General features: G+C 44.6%; 1 protein-coding gene across 1 annotated transcript in view; it reads left to right on the top strand.

Moving 5' to 3' along the window:
• Positions 1–5,353: 5,353 nt before the first annotated feature.
• LOC149326474 (arylsulfatase B-like) overlaps positions 5,354–23,677 on the top strand; it is a 64,171-nt gene continuing 45,847 nt past the window's right edge. Inside the window, exons 1-3 of the mRNA XM_089562856.1 lie at positions 5,354–5,446; positions 13,336–13,495; positions 21,428–21,540. Of these exons, the coding sequence (XP_089418982.1) occupies positions 5,354–5,446; positions 13,336–13,495; positions 21,428–21,540 (366 nt within the window). The remainder of the gene's footprint in view (positions 5,447–13,335; positions 13,496–21,427; positions 21,541–23,677) is intronic.

Raw genomic sequence — 23,677 nt, 5'->3', positions numbered from 1 at the left:
CAAGTCAGTCAATAAGATTTGCAGCACCTCTCAGATTGAGTAGCAAGCTCAACAGGCAAAGTTGTAGGGTTTGGGGCTAAATGCACCCTCAAGCGCATTAACAACGCCACCGTGTTCAATTTGAAACTTGGGAAAGGCCGCACAAGCTTTGATGTTGCGCATTTGTTTACGTTTGCGATATTGGCTTATCTTCTTATTATCGCGATCTCGTAAGGTAGGATCTTTCACGCCCTTTAACCACTCGCTCTCTATCACGAGAGTGAAACAGTGAACCTTGACATTGTCCGAGCTTGTTCTTGGGCTCGCCGGAACGTAAGATAAATTCTGAATAATTTGTCCGTAGTTGTGGCATGTCAATGAATGGCTCAGCTACTAGGCACAGAGGGCGATGTAGCAAGTGCCATGAATCACGAATCAAGCACCACATGCCACGCCTTACGTAATGCTCAACTCATAGAAGTTAACGCCTTTGCGATCTTTTCAGAGCTCTTGGTTTCTTCTTTTTCATTAAGGCTACGTTTTTCGCGCTGTTCAATAATCAATCGTAAACAACTTATTGAGCTTTCTGTTGTGTAAATGCACTGGAAGTTTTGCCCCACGTCTCTTTTGTTAACTCAGGAGTTTCTGCGCCTTCTTGCTGTAAGAACCGGGAAAACTGACCTACGCGGTACTAACGAGCTAGAATTAGATCTTGAGAACATTCCACGGTATCTAGTGAAGCAGCGCAACGGCACAAGGCCAAGGGAAGAAGAGGACAAACACAGCGCTGACACTCTCTTCGACTCATGGTAACTGTCACTAAACAGCGCTTACCAGGAGACGAAATTATTGAGGTTTCGGAGCCCGCGCAAGAACTCTGTAAAGCAGTTCATCATCATCAGCCTGACTACGCCAACTGCAGGGCAAAGGCACCTGCCATGACTCTCCAATTAAGCCTGTCCTTCGTCAGTTGCGGCCAGCGTATCCCCGAAATTTTCCTAATCTCATCCGCCGACCTACCTTTCTGCCGCTCCCTGCTACGCTTGCCTTCTCTTGGAATCCACTCCGTTACCAATAAGGACCCGCGGTTATCTTGTCTACGCATTGCATGGCCTGCCCAAGCCCATTTCTTCTCCTTGATTTCAACCAGGTTATCGTTAACTCCCATTTGCTCTCTCACCAACTCCGCCCGCCTCCGATCTCTTAACGTTACACCTACCATTTTTGTTTCCTTTGTTCCTTGCGTTGTCCTTACCTTAAGCTGAACCCTCTTCGTTCGTCTCCGGGTTTCTGTCCCATAGGTGAGTAGCGGTAGTGTGTAGCTTTTGTAAAGTAATTAAGGAAACCTAAGCGTGTCACTATAAGCACCCCGCATGACACGGTGATGTGCGGTACCTAAAACAATGCAATTTTATTTGTCCTTCCTTTTTAATAACACTGCACCGAAAGATTAAAACCATGAATGAATTGAGAATTTCTCTAAGGGTCTTTTCAATTCGTAGTCATCTACCTGCAAGCCGGTAAGTATTAGCTGCTAGCGGAATTGTGCTCGAAAGTAAATTTCTCAACCCTATTTATGCATTCTGCCATCCAATGGAGTTTTTAAACTTCAGGGAGAATAAAACAGCCACGACCATGTTGAGCATCGAACTGACACGTTTATTGCGGTGGTTGCACACTGTGCAGCAGTCCTTAATACGATACTTACTAACATGCGCCATTTGTAATGGGGCGCTATGGTGCTACAGTTTGACAGAACAAATCTAGAATCCATCCTGCATTACAACGAGGCATCCCACTTCAAACTCAGATAATCCTTACATTATTCCTTCCCACGTAACTGTTGATGTAAGAACGTGAGCAGACATGTTTGGAGCGTTCGAGCTGTTTTCGGCGGGCCAAAACTTGAAATTTTATTCCTTGTAGATGTTTGTATACCTAGCCATCGCACTCAGAACCCACCCCATAACTCCAAGAATGATAAAGGCACAGGGGCAGTGAAACAACAAAGCAACAGCGATAAGATTTCACGCCATGTTCTACGCAGTACACCACTCGCGCGCTCATAGCAAGCGGGCTTGCCTCTGTACACGCGAGCCCGACGAGCCCGGAAGACAAAAACGGAGCATGCGCAGTATGCCATTCGGTGAGCTTTATAAGCGGGAAGCACGCTAGTCACAAGCGCTTTTTGCAGAGTGACGCGGCTTTCGCTGTGCGGAGCGGCTTCAACCAATAAAGGCACTTTGTCGGTGGGGACGAGTTTGGACTATAGCGAACACCGGAAAGCGGCCTTCTCAAAGCACAGGGCAGCGATGTTCCGCCGGCAGCAGCCACATTGCCTACTCAACCACTTGTCTGGGTGAGTAACCGCTAAACCTACTAACCCAAAGCTTAGATCTGTAGCGCTGACTGGAATGTATTGCAGGTGCGGGATTGCTTTTCCACAGAACGGCCTTGTTTTATGTTTCCGTAGTGCCGCTTCCGCTCTGCTGTAGAGAAGAGATCATTGTTTTCCGGTGTACTGCGTTATTCGCCCAGTCATAATCCAGCTGTCCTAAACCTTTCGTTCACGAAATCGCAGAAGCACGTGCTCTGTAAAAAACTCTACTTTGGCATGTTTCTTTTTACTGCCTTCGTGTTTATTTTACTGCCTTTACTGCCTTAGTCCTCATTTCATCCAATTCCGTAGTGTGTGTGTACGCCTCCGCCTGCGCCTACGTTTTTTTATGCGCGTTTGTTGGAGAAGCCTTTTCATTAAGGCAGCTCCTTGTTGTGTCTGCACCGCCGGCTGCCTAATATATGAAATGCATGTCTCACCTACAAGCCTGCACCCACCTCATTCTTCGCCAATCTTCGTGCTCCAGAAGGTCCACACACTTCAGCTATTTTGCCTGAAATCTCTTCAATCTCCGCCACTTTCTCATACGCTCCTGAAGCCTCCAGCTGCCAAAAGCCCACGCACCATCCGAAATGAAAAGCACCGGCGAAATACATTTCAAACTTGCTATAAGCAACCTGTCTTTCCTAGACGGCTCTGAAATTGTTCCACATCGCGCCAAATATGTGCTACCGTAAGCCGCGTTGGTCGCGATAAACGCAATACCACATTCTGAACGATTAGAGGCTCGCCTTTGCCCGATAAGCATTCCTTTTCTAGGGGCTCTCTGACGCACTCCACGTGTCCTATAAGGCCGCGCCTCATTGACGAATTTATTGGCTTTTTTTCATTACACTCGCTTGAGTTCGCTGAACCACTCTGGACATCGGAGAACTTCCTCGAAGCTCTCTGCCCACATGGCCCCTACAGATAAACGCAAACGAACGACACATACCAATGTTGGCTTAACGGCGCTGCTATGACGGGACTAGCCTTTTTCCATAGTGAAGGCGGGCCCGTGGCTAGCACCAAGAAAGGAGCGCGCACCGCGCTTTAGGAAAGGTACCTGTTGACAATCGCCTGCGTCCGAGCGGACCCGCCCTCCCTTCCAATCCCCTTGTCGGTGGCTTCATCTGAGGTGCGAAAACGCTAACGTGTGCCAATTCCCTCCTTCTTTTGTGGCATTCCAGAAATATTTCCCCTATCTGAAGCGCCGCGGCCTGCACCGCCTGACCGCAGTTGCACCCCACCGCAGCCATTGGTGTTAAAGTAACTAATTAGCCAAAGTATCTGGCTCCCGCAAGATTCACGTCTACAAACAAGCGGACAACCGTAGAGGTATCGGTGGAATGAAATGCACGCCGTCAATAGGAAGTGCGTCAGGCATCTGGGACTGTAGTAACTCCTTATCAGAGGCAAGGGCAGCCGGCAGCCCAATTAACACAACTGCATAAGAATGTCATTGGGTTATCGAAGCCTGAGCCGGGTCGCAGGGAATGACTGCTCGAATTTCTTACTAAGAAAACGTCAGTGTGAAAAAAAGCAAAGACGTCAAAATATGTGGTTACAAAAAATAGTGTTTTGTTTCGTTCTTCTCACGCACACCGCCACATGAGCAAAGCTGAACATAGTTATGCCAGCTCATTTGCCTTAATATTAACGAACTCGACGCTGTTTTAAATTATGTCCTTTATTACGTGTCTTGCTCACTGTGGTTTAGCTGTCTGCAAGAACACTCGATTAAATGCCTAGGAAATTCAAGCGGCGTTTTCCTCTCTCTAAAACTGTCTAAAACTCTCTAAAACTCTAACCATCTAAATCTCGAAACCTCAGACCATAGTACTCAGCTACAAACCTGTTTTCGCGCATTTGTACTATAGTTTCATGTTTACCTTCTTTATTATTCCCATCGCATGCAGAACGAGACGAAAATTATGTCGTGCTAAGTTATTTCTCTTCGCTAAATAACCCGGGGTATTCAAAATTCTTTCAAAGAGCTACACTGCAGAGAACTTGCAACCAATTGTTTTTTTTTTTTTGCAAGCGAAACTCTTACCCAATAGCCAAACTTTTATTTTTCATTTACTGCGGCTGTGTAGCAATTTAAGAAGAAATATAAACGCAACAGCAAGGCAGAATCAAAGCATGCGCATTCCTGCGATTTCTCAGCAAGAACGTGTTTCAAAAATCGTTAAACTCTTTTGGGAAACGGCAGTATATGCTTTGCGAGCTCCGTTGCCCTTTCCAAAAATTTGGGCACGATAAAAAGATGAGGTCTGCCCAGAATTCATAGAATAACCGCCAAAGCCATTATTCAGCAAAGCTGGGATGGATTTGTGCGAGGGGAAGAGGACGTCCTCCAGACAGGGTGGTGAAATGTATCAGGTAACAAGAGTCCCTTGAGGGTTGCAAACGTCGCACAGTCAGCCGTGGAGTTCAGTGCCGCGTTGACGAGATGTGAAGAGCAGGAGACGAAGACGGATATTCGTGAAAACTGTACGCCGTAGGATGCTGGTAAATTCACCATACTGGCGGTATCGATTATTCTGAATGGAAAGTCAAAGCGTGTTGATACCCGATCCAGACGGCCAGCAGGATACCGCGAGCGGTGGTCCCGGCAAAAAAAAAAGCAGTGAAGCCCAGTCGCCGAACTAGTTCGACAAAGACAGGCTAAGCCAGGCCCCTAAACATGCTTGAAATAAGCAGGCCAACGCCAAGTAGCTAGACTCGAAAAAGAGAGCCGCATCGAAGCAGGCATACGAGCCTGTGTCAGGTTGGTTGGGCGGATACGCAAAATTTCTCTAAATATGCTTGTTTCATTGCTAATGCTCTTGTTGCATGAATGCGCCAGACCGACTTTACCTTTTGCCGACTTTGTTCTAAGCAGCTATCGCTAAATAATGCGCTAAGCCTGAAAGCTTAGCTCTGTTTTTTTATTTTTGCGTCTCTTTCTCCCTTCTTTGGGTTCTGAAATATGCCTTTTGAACACGTTTCAGGATGATCGCGGCCCTTGTCGCCTGCCTGGCGCTGTCGAGTGTTTGCGCTGACGGAAAGCGTCCGCACATCATCTTCATCTTGGCGGACGATATAGCAAGTAACACCTTTCCACACTCTTCGCTCTCCGCCAAATCGAAGAACTGAAATATATCGCTCTCCAGGTAGCACGCTCTAGAGCCAACCCGTATTTATTTGCCGCATGCGGACACTCTCTAGACATGCTTCAGTAACTTAATGCAGAGGAATAAACGAGGTGTGGTAAGCAATGTGGACGTGCATGAGAAACTGCATATACTCTTTGTACGACGCAAGGAACAAATTCTATTTGATTCTAAGCAGTGAAGTAGTCCTGTTGTAACATCACTGGAAGTAATACCGTTATAAGGGTAGACTGACAAGGCTTGCTTTCAGTTTCAAAAGGTTAGGAACTCCAGGTGGCCGACATTTCCGGAGCCCTTCACTTCGGCGTCTCTCATAGCTTGAGTACCTTTGGGACGTTAAGCCCCATAAACCAAAACAAACCAACTAGATTAGGAACATTGTGTATGCATAACGATTCACAAAGTATGAGCAAGAGGCAATTCCCTTCACCTCTATACCTTTGGCATGCGCTATGCGTGTCGTTTCTCGCTGCGGCAGTTGTCGTTTAAGCATGCCTGACGAAATGGTGCACACGTTTAGGACTATCGAGAGCGTCCATACGGCGCAATGAGCTTCTCAGCCCAACGCAAAAATGGTGCAATTAGTAGAACAACCTTTTCAAACTTCGGAACGTTGTCGGAGTGTAGAGTACACAAGTCTCCTCCGTCCGGAGATGGACCTCGAGAGTGCCTTCATAAAATGATAGGGCAACGCTGATCATATTTTTTCGTGCATATGAGGTCGAACGCAGGAATAAGAACAAAAAGATCCCTGATACTTCGCCGTCTTACTAAGGCTAGTGATCAACAGTAATTGCGAGAGTTATAGCTCCATCGCACTCCGCCGCCGCGGTGGCTCAGCGGCTATGGTGCTCGGCTGCTGACCCAAAAGACGCGGGTTCGATCCCGGCCGCGGCGGCTAGAATTTCTTTGGAGGAGAAATTCTAGAGGCCCGTGTACTGTGCGATGTCAGTGCACGTTAAAGAACCCCAGGTGGTTGAAATTTCCGGAGCCCTTCACTACGGCGTCTCTCATAGCCTTAGTCGCTTTGGGACGTTAAACCCCATAAACCAAACCAAACCATCCATCGCACTCCCTGTGGTGGAAACTCTCCTCCATGACGGCAGCTAGATGCGATAGGCTCTACGTACAAGGAAACTATGAACTGTAGGCGTACAGTTTTCGAGTTAAACAAACTGCCATATATTTCAGAGATATGCAGTGATCTATCAAAACATTTAAAAAGCAGTTCAAAGCGTTGTGATTTATAGATGCAATTTGATTCAATTTATTGAGGGCCTTCGAAAATTGTAAGAGAATATCTACCAGCCCAGGCACAACATTTATATCCAGCAACTCATGCACATTTTGAACAAACTGTGCAAACATGGAAAAGATTTATGAAGCCATCAGGAGACGAAAACACTTTATTATCAGCTACAAAATCATGAACGTAACGTGCAACAGCGTGCTGTAACAGTTTACAACCAGTACTTGTAAATCAAACTGGGCGATAACTATTTACAAAAAGCCAGTCACCCTTTTTATGAATTTTTGCAACACGTGCACTGCACCAGTCAGCTGCTCTCTCTCTCTCTTGGCAATCGGCAAGCTGAACATATCGCTCAGAAAGCCCTAAGCCTGCTTGGCATGACGTCTGTTAATTAAATGCACTTGTAATCGATTAGGTCCTGATGAATTCTTAGCATTCGGATTAAATGGCGCGGCATTGATACTTCGCGAATAATTAAGAGTGTTTTCTTTCGGGCTACCAGCGAACATCGGTAGCTATATTCATTCTAGCAAAGTATATTTTATATATACGAATACAAAATCTACTATTCCGCTTTCGTCATTTATAACTACAAAAATAAAGTTTATTTTGTAGCTTACGCTACACCAAGTACTTTCGGGGTGAGTCTCAACAAACTCTACTAGTGTTCTGCTCATCAAATTTTGTCTGTCGTGTTTTGACCTTGTTAGTGTTTTTTAGCTTTCAAAACGTCTTAGCTCATGAACGGTGAATCACCTTGATAGCTGTAGATTATTCGTTCTATATGCTGTAATTACACCTTTTCTGCTTGTGCGCGTGCAGAAGATGTGTGCTCGGTCGCAACCCGGCGCAACGTCTTAGCAAAAATAACGCTACAACAATGTTTGCTCTCATTATTACACTAGAGCCCTCAGGGCTCCCCAAAAAATCAAAGGGTCCACTAAGGTGAGGTAAACGGTTCTCCTTACGGTGCAAAACTTTTGAGCTTAACGGGGAGTCAGAAGTTTTGGTTTATGGTTTATGGGGTTTAACGTCCCAAAGCGACTGAGGCTATGAGAGACGCCGCAGTGGAGGGCTCCGGAAATTTCGACCACCTGGGGTTCTTTAACGTGCACTGACATCGCACAGTACACGGGCCGCGAATTTCTCCTCCAAAGAAATTCAACCGCCGCGGCCGGGATCGAACCCGCGTCTTTCGGGCCAGCAGCCGAGCACCATAGCCACTGAGCCACCGCGGCGGCCTAGTCAGAAGTGCTGCAATACACAGCAAGGAAGCAAACCCCGATTCCTAGTTGCTTTTGGCAAAGACACTACGTCTTAAGAGATAAGGATGGCAGTGGCCTTGCCCATATGCGTAAGATGGCCCAAGTAGTGAATTTTATACATCTCAGTAGAAGCCAGAATGTTTTGCATGCCAATCATAATGCAAGGGGTGCGATAGAATACGACAGTGGATTGCGAAACAAGAAGGAAGGAAACTCTCACACACCAAGAGAAGAACGAAAGAGGTGGGAGGCGATTCGGTGCACGCGAATTTGTTGAATGGTTGTTAAAACAATGCGCTATACATTTCATCACCCTTGTGAACGCGGTGCATCGCGACCTCAAGGAGAGGAGAATATCTGAAAAGACACTAACGCCATTACCATCTTATTCCCTAAGAAGTCGGACTTGCAAAATGAGATCGCGCAGACAATATTGTTTACAGGCATTCGCTAATCGCATGAGATGAACCTTCGACTTCAGTGCAAGAAAGAAGCAGGCTGGCTCTCCGTAAGGCTGCTCCACAACAAATCGTATTCATTACATCAATCAGGTAACAAATTAATGCGCACAAAATAAACAACCTTTAAATACAGATTGTCCCAGCTAAGTTTAACCAGGGTTTAAAAATATGCCGCGCTACTAAAAGGCCGCGTGACTAAATGCATGGTGCTGGTTATTGTATGAAGGGAGTCACACTATATTTTTATTTTCTGCTTAGTTGCATAATTAGTCGAATTAGTGAACGAAATAACAAGCAATGAAGGGAGGCGATAAATTTTAATGATAAAGTTGTTGAACGGTCCGCAAAACGTCTGATTGTACTGTTTCTAAATTTCCATTTATTGCGTATTAACTTTTCGCTCACTGCAGATATAACAAATCACATAATCAAATATCGAATATGAAACCAGAAATCAGGAAGGGAGTCACCATCTGCCAAAAATTAAAGGAGTCACCATCTGTCAGGTATTATTCACTGCGTGCTAACAGGAGGAATTCAGAGCGCTAAATAGCCGTCAGTATAGTATAAAAGCTAATAAAGAATAAATTAGCTATCTCGTTGCCGTTTTCGGTGGCGTAAATGCACAAAATTAAACTGTGAATATCGTGTATAGAATGAACAGTTAATTCGCGTATACTATGAAGAGCACAAAAAAGCGCAGGCATAGCAGCTTTTAGCAGTTAAAATTGTGCCACAACAGCTTGGGCACTTTGCACCTACTTCGCGAAGCTGCGATTCTTGCGCAGCGCATGTTTTATTGTCCCCAGGCTTTGTTAAACGCAGAACGTTTACTCTGTAGAGTATCTGAAAAATGAAATTCGAAATGTGTCACTAAGCCAATACCTTCTTTTAGCGTTTCTAGCTTTGAAGCTTTGAGACTAGAGAGCGATCTGTGTTGGCACCAAGCCTCACCTTCATTACCTCCTTCTGTAGCGCCTCCGATGGCCGCGTGAGTTCTGGCACGAGCTATCCGAAGTGTCCCCTGCTGTTCAGGCATCTGATGCGATACGGCGTCGCTTACTTAATGGCCGAGAACGCGGTTTGGGCTTGGTTAAGTATCGTGAGCGCCAGTAGAATATCCTAGAAACAGCGCCAGGCGTAAGCTTGGGTAGCTCACGTCGCAGCGACACAAAGCCCCCATTCACTACCAAATCGTCGAGCGGAACGATATCCGTGGGATCAAAATGCTGCTCACAACCGTTCATGTTACGAATCGAAAGAGAGGCCACAAACTTTTCTTCCGTTGTATGGAGAAACTCCTATTCTCTTGAAGTTTACTGTCAGACAGGAAATGAAAAAGGCAGACCTTTTCGTAATTGCTCCTGCAGCCAGAGCGACAGCCCGTTATACAAGCCGCAGGCATTTTTCATTGACAGCGGCGGCTTGTTCACAAAAACGCACACAAGAATTCAACCACTTCCAAGCAGCCCATAGTATAGGGTCATCAGCCTAGTTAAATTTCTTTTTGTAGCTTCGCGTTCTAAGACACCTTGATCTAGCCACAAAGAGTACGGCACTGCCTCTTGAGTTGTTACAGAACAATTCCTTCCTGATCTGCCTTTTCTTATTTCGGCAATTATCACACCATGTGGGTCGCATTTTGCCAAGTTTAGTTGGGGAACCCCTCTTCCCTATGGTGACCCCCTGTTGAATAAGTGGGTTAATGTTAATATTTTCAAGCTGCAAGGTTCCTATAGCAGCGCTACAAGGGCTAACTCAGACCGCTTTTCTGCATCCAGTCCACATCGGTTCCTTGTAGGAACCTGAGGACACATACAGCAAAAATTTAGGCTCTAAGTGAGAAAACCCTCCTCATGTCTAAATAATGCTGCCCAAACTAAACTGCTGTGGGTCCTTCATCGGCCGTGGCAGGGCTTGAAAACAGGCACCCGCGCCTGCTTCCCAAATCGGTCCTTTGTAGTTATTTGAAGGCGAGTACAAAATAAATAAATCTACCCGTGAAAAACATTTCCAAGCCCCATAGAGACTCCTTACACAAAACTGTTGTAGATCCCACGTATGCGGGGGCGGGGCTGCAAAAGACGCGTGCCCTCATGATGCCTAGATCGGCCTTGTCAGGGATTTGAGGGCTGATGAAACACGAATACGGGCTCTTCGTAGGAGAAAAAGCGCCAAGCCCAAATGGGGCTGCCAATGCAAATATGCTGTCTGCCCCACGTAGGCTGTAACATGCAACATGCATGCCTGCTTTCATTTCGCAAACAGGTATTATAAAGCCTTATCGCTGCCCTTATACATCATTTGTACCAAAATTCTGAGAATCTCTACTCAATCACTAAAATTACTAGGATATAACTATTGCCGTTTAAACCCCTGTTTCTCCATCCTTGTGTCTTGCATACTTACTGGTTAGTTTCATGGTTCTTTTTTACGCCGCTGTGAGTCAGCGTTCTTTGTGTATAAGTATTTAAATACCTTAGCTGCCCGCCTGTTATAGTTCAATTTCCTAAACCGGAGCTTCCCATGTTCCGAACTATGCCCTGCGTATGCCCTCCTGTAGCGCCTCGCTAGTGGTTCTGGCATCGGCACCTAGCGCTACTCTTGTAACAGCTCTTTTATTTCTCATCTGGATGAAAATTCTGCCTTCGGCAGAAAACCGCATTCCCGAAAGTCCCGACGCCATTATTCGTTTTTAAATACCTCTCAGTAATTGATATTTGTTGTACCCTATAATGCCCTGTGTATCATCATCTTCAGCAGACTGTGCGTACTTTTCTCTGTAGATCTGTCGTTCATTTACTCATACCCCGTGATATTTGTAATACGCGACTCGGGGTATTTAATGGCGCTGTATTGTGAGCACCTGCGAAATAATAACGTTGAGAATCACCAGACCTAAATTAGTTGCACTAACACTGAAATCTAGAGAGTCTCCTTCTGTTCCACAATAATTAACCAGTTTTCTAATCTTCCTGGCTACCTGCTGTGTTACATCGTCCGCATGCTTTAAACAGGGAGACACCTTCTGTATGGCCTGTCCGTCTAATCTGCACTGGTGATTATAAAATAGGTTACTTTAATGTAATGTTATTTCCATATTTATCATACAAAACATGAGCATCAGCGGTGACAGATGACAACCTTGCCTTAATTCATTGTGTGTCGCGACAGTTTACGTAAGTGTTATCCCTTTCCATGTAATTTCAACTTTTTTATATCGGTATATTTCATGTAGGAAGCAAATTATCTCTTGAACGATACTTCCATCTTTTACTATGCTCCACAGGAGGTCCCTGCTCACACTGTGGTATGCACGGCTTATATCCAGGATGGCTAAGTAAAGAGATTCGTTTTCCGCCTTAGCTATTTCTGCGCATTGGTTAAGCGCTAACACGCTATCATCTCAGCGCCTACCGCTTCTGATCCAGTTCTTAAGTTCTTCCAGTATCTTATTACTTTCTACCCACAACTTCATTTTTAATTTCACCGCCTACCTCGCCACGCTGTATATAAAAGATATTATTGCAATCGTTGTGAAAGATTTTAAGACTAGTCAGTTAAGACTGGTCAGCTCCAAGCTGCTATCTTTTATGCTGTGCTGTGCTGATCCCACACTGGGGATTGCCCTATTATAGCTTCTAAATGATTTAACTATACCGGGTGTACTGTACTTGACAGCGTCGTCTCGTCGACTGTGCCAGCACTGCCGCGCCGCTGTTTTAAGCCAGCGCATCAAGCTTTCTCCCTTAGAGATGCGGAGAAGTTTCATGACTTAGGTACTGCTTTAGCGCTAAATCGACTTACATATGATTCAAAGCCCTCCCCGACATAGCGGCCCTTTCGGAACAATACGCGTACACTGCGCCAACAGTCCAAAACCATGCAGTGAGGATAGTATAAGCTCAGAATGTTGTCTCCTGCTTGAATAAATACCTTGTAACCGATTCTTAGAGAGCGAACTAAACCCCTCATGTGGAGTCTGAGTTGGCTGAACATTTTCATTTGAAGGTTCCAGTGTGAGGTGATCATCTGCCGCCCTAATGTGTCGAGAATCGTTTCAGATGCATAAATCGAAGGATTTTCGTAGGTCTTTACTCAGACTGCGCCTGTCGAAGTGAACTGTCGTTTATTTGCCATGTAAGTACACGCCGAGATAAGGAACTAACGCTGTGTGCATAAATTTCAGCGCTCTTTCTCGGGAGTCAACATTGAAGTTTATTTCACCTGACGTATGGGAGACAGTCTCATGTCTGGTAGAAAAGGGGGAGTTGCATGATGCTTACATATCTTCAACGAGCTAGGTGTTATCCTTTTTACTCCTTTCATTGGTCCTCTCAAAAAATGTGAAATCAACATAAGAGAAAGAGATAGGAAGCCCAGATCAGCAATCCTTTAAATGGCTTAGAATCAATTAAAGATGAATTAAAAGGATCTAAATGCTAAAACAATAAAATTATTCAAAGGGAAGACGATACGAGTAAGGGAAACAAAACTAAAACTAGCGGAAACCAAAAAGACAGCACAGTGAAAGTCACAGGCAGGCAGTCAAAGCACAGGCTGCGTCTGGGGTAGCAGGATTAAAAGAAGAGACGGCTTATGGAATAGTCGACCAGCGGAGAAGAGCTCGAGAGGAGAAGCTGCGGAAGGGACGTTGTCGTGGTGGACGTGAAAGGAGACGACGGGTATGGAAAGGTGACATCCGGACGGAGGCAGTTAGAAAGCCAATCAGATTGGTGCGAAATTTGTCGGCCCATTTCAGACCATAATTAAAATGCACAGATTATCCCTTCTACATAACAGCCACACTGATGCATGTATGTTCTTCCTGCTGCACACTCAGGGATGGGCAGACACCTCTCTCTTCGGCGCCTGCCAGATACCAACGCCAAACTTGGACGCCTTGGCTGCAACTGGAGCTCTGTTCAGCCAGTACTACACGCTGCCGACATGTACGCCGTCGAGGGCCGCTCTCCTCACGGGGCTGTACCCAATAAGGCTTGGTGAGTGTGCGTCCTCATCGGCCCATTGCTAAGCTACTTCAACTCAATTTATTAATCCCGATACTAGAATGTAAACTTGAGTCACTGACCACGTCAAAAAAGGGGGTTAGTTGACGTTTCGGAACCGCTACAGGTTAATTGTTCACAATGAATAACCGGCTGATTAAGATGCAGCTTATGTAGCTTTGACCAGTCGACGTAATTATTTTGCGTAAGCCGGGTGAAGATTTCTTTTGGTTCTGCTAATAGCGTTCGGCGTCGATTGTATTATCAACGACTACAAATGCAGCCGCACTGATCGGTTTCTTTCTGTAGCAACTATTTCCACGTCATCCAAAGCGATCTATGCCACATTCTACTATGCCACTACCTGAGCAGAGGGGATTCCGTCAAACCCTGGATTACAACCCAGATACTACTGAGTGCTATTGCAGAAGGCGGCGATAAAAATGTTTAACATAAGAAAGAAAACTAGAAAACGCAGAAAAAAGAAAACAAAACTATAAGTTATTAGTGTTTATTTATTTATTTTATTTTACTACACTGCAGGCCAGATTGGCCCACACCATTCTGCAGGCCAGATTGGCCTACGCAAGAGGGGCATACAATGCAATCATAGCAAACAATAATGTTTTTGATCCATTGCATTTGACGCAAAGATTGCAAAAAGTATGAAAGGAGAACATCCAAAATTACGCAACAAAAAGCACCACAGCACGAAAGTACAGACGTTCTAGGTAGGTCTAACTCAGGAAATATTTTTGATATTTTTTTTTCAATGTTCGTAGCCCGAAAAACATTCAGGAAGCGCGTTCCCGTCGAAAATAGTTTGTGGGAAGAAACTGTGCTTGTATGCGTTTCTTTTTGGCAAAAAGAGGCTGTAAAGAGCGTTCCTTGGTATGGAGGGTCTTTCTAGTGCTACAATGGCTGAGAAATGAAGTAATAATTCCAAGTTTACCTTTCACAGTTTTATGAGTAAGGGAACTGTGGTTGATTTTTTTGCGCACATGTAGCAGCAGAGTTTTATCATCGTCCGTAAGTTTTGTTGGAGGGTCGGATCATCTGTATTCATTGAAAACAAAACGAACCACCTTTCTTTGAAACAGTTCGGGTTGATAAATAACTTCTTTAGTGTGCGGATATCATATAGCAGAAGTGTATTCAAGTTTCGAACTGTTAAAGGTATCACATACCATTAACTTTATATTGTTAGGAGTGTGTTTCAGGTGCGTCTTATGAAGCAGAGTTTTGTGAACGCGGCCGAGAAGATTTCAGAAATGTGAGCGCTCCAAGTTAGTCTGTTAGTCAGAGTTACTCCAAGGTATTTATTACAGGGAACCTCGCGAATATTGCTGTTCAAAAGGTGATACTGGTAAGAGCTCACATTTTTCTTCCAAGTAATCCGCAGAAACACAGTGTTGTCTATATTAGGGTTCATATTCCATTTTTCACACCATCGACATATTTTTATCATGGGTTCTCGAAGCGTCTGGAGGTCTGCTACTGATATGTTTTTTTTTGTCACCTACGCATTCATCTGCGAACAGTGCTAGAGATACTGGAGGGGAAATTTGATCTATTAGATTATTTATGTATATTCAGAAAAGTAATGGTCCTAACACGCTTCCCTGAGGGCCTCCGGAAGTGACAGCAAGTGTTTTAGATTAGGCAGCGTTTACCTTGACGAACTGAATTCTGTTTCTCGGATAAGGTTTAATCCACTCGACAAAATGCGATGCAAGACCAGTCGTCTGCAATTTATAATTAAGTTTGGAATGCGGTAGCCTGACGAAGGCTCCCGCCATATCCAGAAACAAATCCATAGCCTTTGACTATGGATCCGATCAGCTTGGTTTATTGAAGATGTACCTGTTATTACCAAAAATAAATAATAAGTATAATATATCGCCTACCTGCCCTGAATTACCCAAGATGCTAAAGAAGTCAGCAACAGTTGCAACTAATTGTGTAATAGTAGATATGCCCTTCCTGAATCCATGCTGTGCCGGTGATAAAATACCCCTGTCATTTAAGAAACCATTAATGAAGCCAGAAGCGATATGTTCTAGCAGTTTACAAGATGCAGAAAGAATTGAGACCGGATGATAATTAGACACCGTCAGTTTATTCCGTTTTTTGTGAATGGGAAGAACACGAGCCTTCGTCCAGTCATTCTGCTAACCACTTGTACGCAAGGACAGTGAAAAAAGCCTACCAAGATGCTCAGAGCATTGAGGCGCATACCGTTAAAAAAAGAGACCCATTTGGAATGAAGTCCGTACCGTGGTCTTTCGGATGTTTATCCTGTACATTTAAGATTGAACTCCATCAGCGGAAATGAAATGAATCTCATCAGTGACAACTGCTCGCCCCGGTACTGAAAGAACCCTATCTGAGGTGAAGACACTTTGAAAATATTGATTAAATAGTTCTGCGATTTCCTTGGACTAAGAAACTAGTCTCCCATCTTCACCCTTTATTTCTCGCAAGGTTTCCTTATTTTGACAAGATGATGCCAGAATTTGACGCCAGTAGAAATTCTAGGCTGTCAGATTTGTTGACGATATTTTCGGCGTTTAAGGACAGCACGCGTAATTCCTCCATACGGCTGGGTAACGGCATTCTCTCAGAGCTAGCGCTGCATCTGACAGGCGCTGGTACAAGTGTATTTGATGCATCATTCCTCGCGTAATAGTTGTCATCAATTTTGAGTTTATTTGCGTAGTAAAAACTCACTTGCCACTAGGTTTTTCGTTTTTTGCGCTTTTAGAAACCAATTCTCTTTGTAAAACAAAACCAACCCCTTTAATTAGCCTTCATTAACTACGAGAAAGCATTTCACTTAGAAGAAATCTCAGAAGTCATGGAAGTATTGCTGAATGAGGGTGTATAACAGTATTATTGAAAATACTGAAAGGTAACTATAATGAATGTACTGCTGCCATAGTCCTCCATAAAGTAAGCAATAAAATTCCAATATTGAAAGGTGCCAGGAAGGGAGTCACGATCTCGCCAGTGCTATTCACTGCCTCTTTAGAGGAGGTATTCCGAGGCATCGATTGGAACAATTAGGTATAAGAGTTAACAGAGAAGACCTCAGCAATCTGCAGTTCGCTGATGGCACTGCCTTGCTAAGTAACTGAGGAGATTAACTGGAAAACACGATCAATGAGTTAGACAGGCACAGCAGAACAGTAGGTGTGAAAAGTCACATGCAGAAAACCAAAGTAATGTTCAACAGTTTCCCAAGGGAACAGCAGTTTACAACTGGTAGCGAGCTGCTGGAAGTGGTAAGGAAATACGTGTACTTAAGACAGGTAATTACCGCTGATCCGGATCATGAGAGGGGAATAACTGGAAGAGTAACCATCGGGTAGATAGCATATGCCGGGTTGTGTCAGATCATGATGGCAGTTTAACAAGATCCTTTAAGAGAAAAGGATACAACAGCTGTATATTGCCGGTACTCACCTATGGGGCAAAAACTGTGAGGCTAACCAAAAGTGTTCGGCTTAGGTTAAGCACAACGCAACGAGCTATGGAAAGGAAAGTGATAGGTGCAACGTTATGAGATCGAAAGAGGGAAGAGTGGGTGCAAATAAAGAAAAGATTATTTGAAAAAAATTCTGCAGCTTAAAGAAACAAACAAACAATTGCACCCGGAAGAAATCGGCAAGTCCATTAGCCAGTAAATCATGAAATGGCAGATGGCCACATGGCCAGAAACCTGAGATTTTCGCGTGCTATTATGTTTGGCAGAATACAAAGACCTATCGCTTCGTAACAACCCAGAATTTCATGCACTACAGGAAAATAAAGAAATATAGAAACACACGGAGGCAAAAGCATTTCTTGCTCTGAGCTGCGTAATTTAATCGTTTCCCTCCGACTGAAAAAACCGGGGCGCTCCGTTTAGAAACGTTTCTGTGCACTAAGACTCGTCACATCGTTGTGCATTTTTAAAATTATGTGACCACAGAAAGGACACTTTTCTTATAAAAAGGTGAAAAGCTTATAACTAGTTTTTAGTGAACATTACTTCAGTTGCTCTCACTCTCATCACAAAATTCATTCCACAGTGGCGAATTCAATTTAGTTCACGTGGTTTAAAACTGGAGTATGGTAAACTTGTTTTCAACTAGAAATGCTACGTATGCGTTCCGAGCTCTGGAAGCGCTCGCTTTGTAGCCTCACGTAGCAAACATAATGCTAGCCAGGTCGCTCCACTGTCCGCGTAACGCTAGGAAAGGCTGACGGGTAGCGGTCGTTTTATTCTTTCTATTCAGTACCTTTCGGTAACTTTACAAGTCCGCTTAGCAGACGACGCACACTGTCATTTGTGGAAGGCACGTTTTCATTGCCCACCAGCGCTCTAAATGGAACAGCTTTCCCGCATGACCAGAGAACATTTTTTGTTAAGTGCATTTTCTGTTTCTGTTTCCAGTGTTGGCTACCTGCGTGCCGAGAAGTCGTAGTCTTTCTATCCTCTAAAAACATCCTCCCGGTACGCATACAGTAGCACTGATCTGAAAATAGTACAGGCTTTGTGTCATTTTTTAGCACTCAGTGTTGGTGTATTTTCATGGCCCTGTATTTTCATTCCTGTCTTTGGCAATTTTTTTCCCACCAAAACATGGCCCTAACAATAAAATCCCTGGTTCTCTTTTACTGCTGAAACGACGGAATTTTTAGGCTTGTTCTCCACATTTTCGACCTCATATTAAGGATGCAGTCGACTAGTATACCATGCTACTTTTCCAACATTCTGAACTTCATTCTTACCACCTGTGCTGATTGTGCATCTCTTCTGTGGTATTTATCCTTTTATTCTTTATTAACGCTCCTGTGTGCGAGTTCTGTAAAGCAGTGAAGAACCCACGCAACAATAGAAGAGCTAACTTCAATGCCAAGGTACACAACTTTTAATTTTATCGAATTTTTATTTCATAATTTTTCCATGGTTTTCTTTTGAAAAGTGACATTGAAACCTTTTTTATGCGATGTTCAAGCATCCTTCGATGCGCAATACTAGAGTTGGTACTAGGGCGAGGAAACCGTGACATTATAGCGCCCGGAGACGCTATAAAGTGCAGGCGCTGAGATCGGCGTTACCAGCTCGCGATAGAGGAAAATAAAAATGGGCAGAGCGTGCTGGAAGCGCTCGCCCGGCACGTTCTGTACGGAACTAGAAGCCTGCCACGCTGGCCATCTTGCTCTGGTGCTCCGCTGCGACCTCGCAATACCTTCAACGCCTACAGGACTCTCTTCAGCATCTGCGCCCAGTGCCGCCTCGCTCACCTGCCCATCAAGTCTTCGTGCACCTAGACCTTGCTTCCTCGACGCATGTTTTTCTCAGGCGAGACGCTGTAAAGGCGCCTCTTACCCCCTCATACGACGGCCCGTAGCGCGTCTCAACTGGACGACAAAGTCAGCGACAATCCTGCTCGATGGTCGTGAAGAGGTCGTCTCTCTCGATCGACTCAAACCCGAGTACCTCGAGACACGTCCCCAGGAGCTCCCCTCAAATGTTGCCGACCCACCTGCAGACCTGCTTGCCGCCGTGGCTACTCCATCTCTGCTCCGTCGGCCCATGCATTTCGCCGTTCCGTCTAGGCGGGGGGCCGTACAGCTCTCGGCGACACTATAAAGCGCAGGCGCTGAGATCGGCGTTACCAGCCCGCGATGTAGGAGAATAACGATGGACACCGCGTGCTCGGAGCGCACGCCCGGCACGGGCTGTTCGGAACTAGAAGCCTGCCACGCTGGTCATCTTGCTCTGGTACTCTCCTGCCACCTCGCAAGCCTTCAACAATATAAAAGACGCGTAAACCGTAATAAAAAAAACGCTCTTCCTGTTCTTTTACACTTCCAGCAAGTGATAGGCGTTAGCCCGGTACCAAATAGTGTGAGAAGCTCCAGGGACACTGATAAAACAAACTGAATTCCACTTTTGTTTATTACACTAGCGTCTGTATGAAACCAAGTCCTGAAAAATAGTGGTGCGCAGTTAACCCGTCGATTGATCAGGTCATAATGATAGAGGGTCAGTCTTATTTGCAATACATGCGTGTCATTGAGCGACCCTGCATAACAATGACGTCCAATAGTTTCCCTCCCCGCTACAGTAATCTACAGAAACTTCCTGAAGACGCCAAGAATAATCCTTTTTCGTTTTAAGCGCATTTAAGTCAGTCGAGAAAATCCTTTAAGCAAGCAATTGGCGCAATGGTATTTGGTACTGCTCGGAGAGTAGGGAGTGTGGTTCCGCTGCGAGAATTCGGTGATAAAACTAAACCTACAAAACACAGACGCTTATCTCTCATCAGCACTTGTAAGTTATTAAAGCATGTAATTGTTTAGCGTTAATTTGACTTTTATCCTTTTTAAGAATTGTCCGGTAGCAAAGCTTCAGCTATTTGCAAACTAAAAATGCCTGATTTTAAAGTATCTCTCTGACTCCGAGTTTAAAATACTTTTATGAATTTTTTTATCATTTTCTACGATCTTTTGCAAGATCACAAAAGGATCCCGATATACACCAGACAGGGTTAGCCGATATGTCTGCTTCGAGGGTGCATGCGCTGTGGCACTCTGCGGGAGGCTTGTACGATGATGCAGAAAAAAAACGACCTGTAAAGCTTAGCCCTTCCACTTTATCCTTGTGCACACTCCTTCGATGTCAGAGAACAAGCGCACTCTCTGCAATTTCTGCTTGCTGTCGCCTGCCAAACTAAAGCAGCGCTGACCTTCCAAACAGCTACGTTTTCCTCTTGCTCCACTAAAAGCGCCACTAAAACAGAGGAATGAGCTCGACGATTACCTAAGAATTGTATCGCTGCTTTCAGAAGGAAGTCCAGAAATTCCAGACACGGGTATCCAGAAATTTTATCGCGCTGCAAACAATATACTCACGAGGTCGGCTCATATCTCCTGCAGGTCTCATATCCAGCAATCAGCGCAGCTCTTTTCGTGTCTTTCAGCTTTAAGTATGAACAAAAATTTGTTAACACCACTGTTTTATATCTAGTGAAGCAGCGCAACGGCACAAGGCCAAGGGAAGAAGAGGACAAACACAGCGCTTCACTAGATATGTCAGACCAACTCGCCCACCAGTTCATGTTGTACACACATTTATGCAACGACGTGGTGTATTTCGGCAAAGCCTACTTCACAAAGATGAAGTTACTTTGCCGATGGATTCCCTGTCTTCCTGCACAGTTTTCTTTGAGTATATATTGTATTTTGTAAAATTCGTTATAAAGGCATATTTTTTAAACTACTTCGAAATTTCGAAGTCTAAAGTTCAGGAGAAAACAGGTTTCCAGATTATGAAGTTTTTGGTAGGCTAACCCAGTTACAAGGAACGTCCATAGATGACGCTAGCTGCCCAGCGTTGGAATTAGCCTGGAACGAAATGTGCAACTCGCTAGGATGCCAGGAACACCGTCGCGCGGCCGAACAGTTTGGAAAAATGACCTAATCAAGGACGCTCCACCCGGGTAGCCTTCTGGTCACTGTCAAGAAAGCCTATAACCACGGGAACTGGCCCCTTTTAGTTCTATACCATATACTCAACGCGCACGTCAGTGAAGTGTATACTATGTTGCATATTTGATGAACAAAAGACTCGAGCAGTGAATTTTTTTCCCCGCTGTTTCACAAAACCGGACTTTACCTTCACCCCGGCCGCTGCAAGAGATTACAAGGACGCTAAGATAAAAAAAAAGGAACTGCATGTGTCCGCTTTGAATATTTTCTTTAAACCTTAAAATGTTCATTCGCCCCGGCTGGAAAGTTGTTTAAATCGCAGATGTAGGCCACAAAAGCACTGTACGATAGTCGGGTTCATGCATTGTTCCGAATGAGATTGAACGTACGCGCGCCACTTAGCAAACGTTTGCATGTTCCTTCACGCACGCTTGCTTTGCGCAGGTCTTCAGCATAATGTTATGTATGTCGCTGAGGAGGGCGGCATGAACACCACCGTTTTGACCATGGCTCAGCATCTGCGCAAGCTTGGGTACCACACGCACGCTGTGGGGAAAGTAAGTACATGTCCCTTATGCGCATCTGCATTTCGATATTTACCATCTTTCTGCAGACGACGGCCGAATGGGCGACAGTGACCAATATAAGTGAACGTTTGTCAATCGGTGAGTTCCATCAGCAAGGATGGTAGTTCATGGCATATGTATCTGGCATGAAAGTAAGAAAAAGCACTACAGATTCAATCTTCAGTCCCTGGCTTTGTGGCGAAGCACGGTGTTGTTACACAGAACAAAAACTGGGCAAACCATTACTAACATACGTCATATATTCGGGAGTTGAAGGAAGGAACATAGCACATCCAAACAAAGGGAGAAAAGAAATAATAGGATTCTGTAAAACATTGGCAACTAACGTGTGTTCCTAATTTACCTGCTACAGAAATGTATACGGCAAAACATTATATCTTTCAGGGTGTATGCAATGTCAAATAGGAGTTTTTGAAAACTTGGAAGTGGGTGCTTGTAAACAGACCGTTTCACTCAAAGCGCTGCAGCCTAAATTCAGCAGACAGTGTTGAACCGTGCTCATTCGCAACTAAATTTCATTACGCACTTTACACGTATTGCGTTCGCTTCTGCAACATGTACAGTCTTTGTCAAAAGTAACCAGGCTGCACGGTTTGCTTCTCAGTTGTATAGTAAAGCTATTATGCCAGCCCTCAAGCTCTAAATCTCTGTGTGGTAAGGAGAACCCCTGCCCTCACCTTCAAAGGAGCTCTTGATCTTTAGAGAAGAGGTCAGGGGTCTACTATACGAATGAGAAGCAAACCATGCAGCCTGGTTACTTTTGACAAAGACTGTACATCAGTATCACGGAGGACATAAAGCTCTCTGTCGTAAAAGCTAAAGGTGCCGGTGATAATAGGAATCGCTTCTTGAGTTGTACCCTTGGAGACGTTGTGATTGCCCTGCCGACAGTGCCGAAAGGCAGTCTCTCAGCCATGCGCTGGAGTATAGATCCACGCCCACTGACGGAAATGAAGATTCTCGGCGACTCGCCGCGGCGATCGCCGGCGGTGAAGGCCTTCAAGACACTGCTGCGCTTCTTGCGAACTTCTGGCCTGCATGTTAGGCATGACTTTAACGAGCACTGGCTTTTCATAGTGACTTCAGTTTTCTGCTACTCTCTTTTCTTTTACATTTTTTTATCCTCTCACCCCTTTTCCCCCCATGTAGGGTAGCAAACCGATCATTATTCCGGTTAACCTCCCTGCCTTTCCTCTTCTACCTCCTCCTCCTGCTCCGGAAAACTGATGGTATATCGATTATCGAGAAAGTGCTGTCGTGTCGTGTCTTTGTTTCTTGTTCGAAGTAGATTGTTTACGCGGCCATAAAATAACCATTACTTTAATGAATAAAAAAATTGCAGTTTAGCTCTACAGTGTACAGCGGTGCCCTAAATGTAAACATCAGGAGCTCAATAAATCAATCAATCAATCAATCAATCAATCAATCAATCAATCAATCAATCAAACAATCAATCAGTCACTCAGTCAATCAATCAATAAAATTAATATATATCCTTTCGTTCGTAGCTTCTTTCATCATTGTCTAACGTTTACAAAAATCACATTTTGCCTAGATCGACTGCAGAACAAATAGAGTGGCTTTAGTAACAGTCCTGGTGAACAAATAATTTGACGACGTTAAATTGTTACCATCAGACGCGCTAGTAGTGCTAGAACTTATCGAATCTATGGAAAACATCGGGGATCGTTCCATCTTCATGGTTTTCCTTGGCTTCAATTACTGTTGCCGTCTTCCTTATGAGCAACGCAGCAAGCCCCTGATTGCCGAAGGCTTTTGGGCTTGAACACTTAACGAGGGTCTAGGATTTAACTCTACTGATGTCACGGATACCCCCTAGGAGATTTTTGGTCGTTCCTGTATTAAGGACGACCATTGCCTCCCGGAAAGGACGCTTGTTGCGCAAAATGGCTAACTGCTGGAATAAGCAGCCCTGTATAGATCTGAACGGCTGAGTGCTTCTAGCTATCTCCCAATGAGACGAACCGAGAGAGAAGAATTTTGGCCCCCGTTGTTCAGTTAATTGCTGCTGTTTTTAAGAGGACGTAAGTCACATGCGTTGATGCTTTATCTGTTGCTAATTAAATTGTGGTCTGCGTTTTTGTAA

The sequence above is a fragment of the Amblyomma mixtum genome, chromosome 10 (genome assembly GCF_055824585.1).
Source record: "Amblyomma mixtum isolate Tamu chromosome 10, ASM5582458v1, whole genome shotgun sequence".
Taxonomy (NCBI): Eukaryota; Metazoa; Arthropoda; class Arachnida; order Ixodida; family Ixodidae; genus Amblyomma; species Amblyomma mixtum.
The sequence above is the reverse complement of the archived record's forward strand: the minus strand, read 5'-3'. Positions and strand labels throughout refer to the sequence as shown.